General features: G+C 36.1%; 1 protein-coding gene across 1 annotated transcript; it reads left to right on the forward strand.

Annotated features, from left to right (window-relative positions):
• Positions 1-2105: 2105 nt before the first annotated feature.
• Positions 2106-4413, forward strand: LOC133289602 (uncharacterized). The gene is made up of 5 exons (XM_061487589.1): positions 2106-2648; positions 2723-3046; positions 3143-3512; positions 3640-3753; positions 3873-4413. Exons 1-5 carry the CDS (start codon positions 2394-2396, stop codon positions 3980-3982), a joined length of 1173 nt encoding a protein of 390 aa, XP_061343573.1. The 5' UTR covers positions 2106-2393; the 3' UTR covers positions 3983-4413.
• The last annotated feature ends 1126 nt before the right edge of the window (positions 4414-5539 follow it).

Consider the following 5539-nt stretch of genomic DNA (forward strand, 5'->3'; position numbering starts at 1 on the left):
CAAACAAGTACATTAATATACAAATATAAATTATAAATACAATCTCAAATAAATTATCAATCTTATTTTTCGATTTTCTTGTTTTTAATTTTGTCTCTTTTTTTATTTTGTACTCACCAATTAAAAATCCCAATTAATTTTGGATAAAGATGATGTTGATGTTGTTAACATATAAATCTCATTTTTCTTACATTGTAAGGACACATTAAGAAAAAAATTAAAGTTGACTTAAAATACAATATAAAGTTAAAAATAAATACAAATAATACATAATTTATTAACTTAAATAATTTATGTGTGTGTACGATTGAATGGAAAAAGATTTCAGCTCATTTGAATTGAATCGACTTAAAATTTGAATTATCTACTGATTAAACCTAATTATTTTTATTGATGTTAATTTGCTATGTAACCATATGAAAAGGCCTTGTTGAGGACTTAATTACCTGTTTGGTCCGTGGACATATTTTGTTTCTCAAGAGAGTGATAGCGGCAATCTGATATTACCATTTTTGGTATAAAATAGTATATAACTATCCTGGAAAAATTTTATTTCCAATATTTTAAATAACACATAGCAATCCCAAGGTAGAATGCCATCCAAAATGTGTTATTTCAAGAAACCTTGTGGGAAGAGAAACGTTGAGTGAAAATCAACCCAATATTTTTTGAAATATTTTGACTAATCAAATAATTTTTTTTAACATTTTCAGTATTTATCCCGTATATTCTTAGAAATCAAAATTTTTGGATGATTTTTTTCTCTCTATCAAACACTCCCTAAAGGGCAACGTGGAGAGTTATTTTGATTGTGTTCTGATTTTTTTATTCTTAAAACTGTTTTATAGAATAGTTATAAAAATATGTGTTTTCTGTATTGTTTTTTGTTTTGAAAGTTAAAATTCAAAACATAAAACAAAAATAACTCAATCATGTTATGTAAATTTTGGTTCTAAAAAAACATTGTTATAATTTTTTTTTTTTTTTAAAACAAGTCTTAGCAAAAGATTTAATTATTTTATTTTGAAAATAAAAAACTATTTTTGATTCTTTCGAAATTTGGTAAATCCGATGTAAAGTTATTATTATTTATTAACTTTTATTTTTTCTAATGTACGTTCACATAATTTTTTTTCCAACTGTCTCGAGGTAATTAGACTTGCAATTTGAAATGGAGTTGAGCTTAATTTGGGAAATTATGAAATTATTTTGGCTATAGTCTCCTTAATTAGATTTACGTTGTTGTGGAGAACTCAACTACCTATTCAAGAGTTTCTAACTTGCTGCATACATTAAAAATCCATCATCATGAATAATTATAGCAATGTATAATAAAATTAAGAAATCTCCAAATTTGAATCAGATATCCATATGCAGATACAGTGACGGTATCAACGCACATATGGCTCATTTTCCCAACAAACAAAAAAAGGGCCTTCTCCATCTAATTTTAATATTTTACTATAAACATTACACAGAACGACCCCACCATCTTTCAAATTGGCATATAACCTTCATATCACGGTCAGCAACAATAGCAGATCTAATCACTACTAAAAAAAAACTACATCAGGAATAATTTAAAACAAGAGTCAGAAGCTTAAGAATTTGAAATTGAAAGTGTAGCCGAAGCACCAGAATTCACCGAAAAGTAAGTAGGAATCAAAAAATGGAGTTGGGTGGAATTAGGTGAGTGAATAGAAATTCCCTGAGTTGTGCATAGATCCAAAAATTTGAAATTTGATTTCAAAAGATAACAAACCTAGAGAAGGAGAAGAAGCATAATATGCAAAAGTCCCATCCCATACCGAATTTACCCATGCTTATGCCAATCATATGTAAAGTAAAATATGTAACTCTGCCGCTTAATTAATTTTAAAGATTGAAGTTTAGTGATAGAGTAGACAAATGGCAGGTGGGTTGCATGCAAGGACAAATGTCCCCAACCACTGGGCCATTCCACTTGCTTACAATTTCCACATCTCTCTCTCTTATTCATTTTCATACCAATATTTGATTTTGAACTGTCTTCAAAGGACCCTGAAACCTTAATAAAAGCAACTTGTCCTCAACATTCTATCCTCCAACTCACTTCTATCTATTACCTTCTCTCTATTCTCTTTTACTTTCTCTCTCTTACTTTATTTTTAATTTTTTTTGGGTTGTCTCTTTTCTCTACTGTCTTTGCTGGGTCACTGGGCCTGCAAACTCAGCAAACACAGCTGGGTCATTATTAAATCTTCCTCAACCAGCAACTTCAACTTCAACTTCAACTTCAACCCCCGTAACGGCTCCATAACCATAACCCCCCCTCTCCTCTCTCCATTGTTCTCTTATATCTCCTTTTGTTTTGTTTTCCTTGGTAGTAGCTTTGTCTTTGCACACCCACACCAATGGCTAAAGCTGCTGAAGATGCTGAGTTCGACAAGGAGAATCACAAGATTGGCGTCGATGCTGAGTTGGACGCCGCGTTCGGCTTCCCTTCTGAGTTCCCCTTCGAGTTTGACTCGTTCGGGACAGAAACCGAGAGCAGCGACGAGGAGGATTTCTTCGCCGGCCTTACTCGCCGGCTGAGTCAAGCTTCGCTACTTAACGAAACTCGGAAGCAGCAACTCACTGTACCCATCTTAAACAGCGACAAAGCTGAGGTAACACTTTCGGAGCTTTCTTCTTAGATTCAAACGCTATTTTGTTTGGTTGCTAACTTTTGGCGTTTTCGCAGAGCCAGAAGACTCTGGGTTTAACTGGGTCTCCTCAGTCCACGCTGAGCGGAATCGGGAGCTGGTCTGTTCGGAGCGCCGGCTCCGGCGACGGAAGCCCTAACGGATCTTCCAGGGTACCATCGCCGACGCCTTTCTCCGCCGCGGACGACAACTGGGATGTGATATACGCCGCCGCAGGACAGGTCGCGAGGTTGAAGATGAACCGCGATGCGTCCAAGTTCGATTTTCAGAACAGAGGATTACTGGGTGGTGGCGTTCTCCCACCACCCATTGCGGCGGAGAATCTCGCCGCTGCATTGTTCGCGAACCAGAGTCTCTCTCAGGTGACCCCTCTTAAGAACATGTTCGAAACTGTTTGTGGAAATGCGCAAATGAACTTGCATGTGAGTGAATATGGTGTTTATTGTTGGGTTGTGTAGGTTCAGTACCAGCGGTTGAGACAGGAGCAGGTGCTGAAGCAGCAGTGTGGTTCTGTTTGGGGAAGGCAAGGCAAGGCTAGCTGGTCAACTCAGCAGCAGCAGCAACAGCAACAACAACAGGTTCAGAACAGAGTGCGCGAGTTTGGGTATGAGTATGAGAGTGTGAATTCAACGCGCCCTTTGCCTCAGTCTGCATGGCACCACCCTCTCCAAGTTAAGCCCCAAAATCAACAGATACTACCTCATGGCGGATCCGGGTCGCGACCCGTTTCGCAAGGTGGATCTGGTGTGAAAAGGGGATGTGCTGGAACTGGGGTGTTCTTGCCTCGCCAATATGGGGCCCCTCCTCCTGAATCTCGCAAGAAAACAAGTAAATCACCCCCACCTGTTTCTCCTACTTTTGTTTGTTTTCCCATGTTCTTACTAAACCGTTGTCTCGGTTTTTTGTGGTGACTTGATTGTGTTTGTGTCTATTTCTGTTGTCCTTCTGTTTACAGGTTGTGCCCCTGTTCTGCTCCCAGCAAAGGTTATTCATGCTCTGAACTTGAACATTGATGACCTCAATGCCACTTGCCATCCACGTTTCTCGAGTACTTTTGGCGTGGACTATGGTGAGTGGATCTTTAATGAAATGAAAAACGTTTTTTGTTTAAGTAAAGTGGAGTGAAATTCTTAGCTGGATTTTGTGACTTATATATTTGCTTGTGTTTTTGGGGTTGTTTTCTTGCAGATGCATTGTTGGCCAGGAGAAATGCTCTTCTCATGCAGCAGAAATTAAGCGTGCGGCGAGAAGAGGCAGCAAACTATGAAATTCGCCTGCCTCAGGAATGGACTTACTGACTTGATAATAGTTCAAATAAGATTTCATTACCTCCAAGTAAAACCGCTCTGGAGGAGAAATTAGTAAAGATATTAGGGTTGTGATAGGGAACTTATAATTTAAAGTCGAGATTCATGGAATGTGTTTGGCTAGCTAGTTAGTTACAATAAATCATCCGGTTTTTGTGAGAGATGCAGCTTTTGGATCTATTGTCAGTAGGAGAAACAGTGAAAGATAGCAGTTTAGGGAAGGGTTTTATCTTTTTTTACCTTGATTATTAATATTATTGTTAATTGTAATAAGGTAAGGGTTGTTTTCTTCCATGTTCAAGTCAAGCTAGCAAAAAGTGTTACGAAGATTGCCCATAACTCTTATGTAAAAGCTCTTGCTTGTTCTAGAATAGTATGTAATAAGTTATACTTTATGTAGTAAAGACAACTCTTTTATGTAATTCCTCAAGATTGTTCTCCTGTCGAAGGATTTTTTTTATGCTAATATTTTTATTTTCTTATGGATTTTGTGCTTCGAACAATTATATACTCGCGATTCAGAAGGGCTAAGCCAAGTAAAATCTAATCAAACAATTATATTAGGATGGTGAAGTAAGGGGAATGAATGAATGGAGATATTTTCATTTCAATGAGAAGTGATGGGTGGAAAGACAACAATGAAAGAAATCTGAGAGACTTTATGTGACGGGTGCAGGCGTTGCTCGGTCTGTTAGGCATTGATGCAAACAGGAGGTGGGGATGGATATGGGTTTTGGTTTTGGGGGATGAAACGGGGTGTAAACGTTTGACAAGTCCGTCCCCTCTGAAATCAGTGTTTGGGGCCCTCTCGTCTCGGTTACTGCCCCATCCATCTGCACTCCCGCTCTTTTTTTTCTCAAAGTAGTAACCCAGGAGTTGTCATTTTGAAAGTCGTGATTTGATTTGGAGCATTCCCCTATTTTGACTTGGTCAAACTACTCTATTATTTATATTATTATTATTATTTTTTATTTTATTTTATAAATGTATAGTGTCCTTATCATTTCGTCATACGATTATTATTATATTTTTTTTAGTAACTTCGTCATACGATTATTTATATAAGCATTATTAGTGATTGATAGAATCTTGTTATTCATCTAAAAAAATGATAGAATCTTGTTAATCAGTCTTTGTATGGCAAGTGGAATCTTGTTTTTCATTTTGTAACAAGAAAAGCCGAATATTCATAAATTTATGTTTACGGCGGAGGAGAGTCCTAAACTACGCTCCCTACAAATTGATCAAATTATCTTCCACTCGCGTTTTAGTAATAATTTGATATAATGTAATTAATAATTTTTCGTATCCTCAATAATAAGTAAACGAAAAAAAATGAAAATGAAAATGGAAATAATAAATAAATAAAGTCCAGAAATTATTTATTTAACCATGTGTCAATAAATTATTAGGAAATTGTTTGAATAATATATATTTTCTGATTTGAGTAAGATAGAACTGACCTATATGAATAGTTATTAGTATTATTATTTTTTTGAATAAGAAAATGACTTGTAGATAGTAGTATATATCAGTTATGGACTGCAC

This window comes from Gastrolobium bilobum, unplaced genomic scaffold, assembly GCF_033153095.1.
Source record: "Gastrolobium bilobum isolate Gb01-03AN ecotype WA unplaced genomic scaffold, APGP_CSIRO_Gbil_v1 utg937, whole genome shotgun sequence".
Classification (NCBI taxonomy): Eukaryota; Viridiplantae; Streptophyta; class Magnoliopsida; order Fabales; family Fabaceae; genus Gastrolobium; species Gastrolobium bilobum.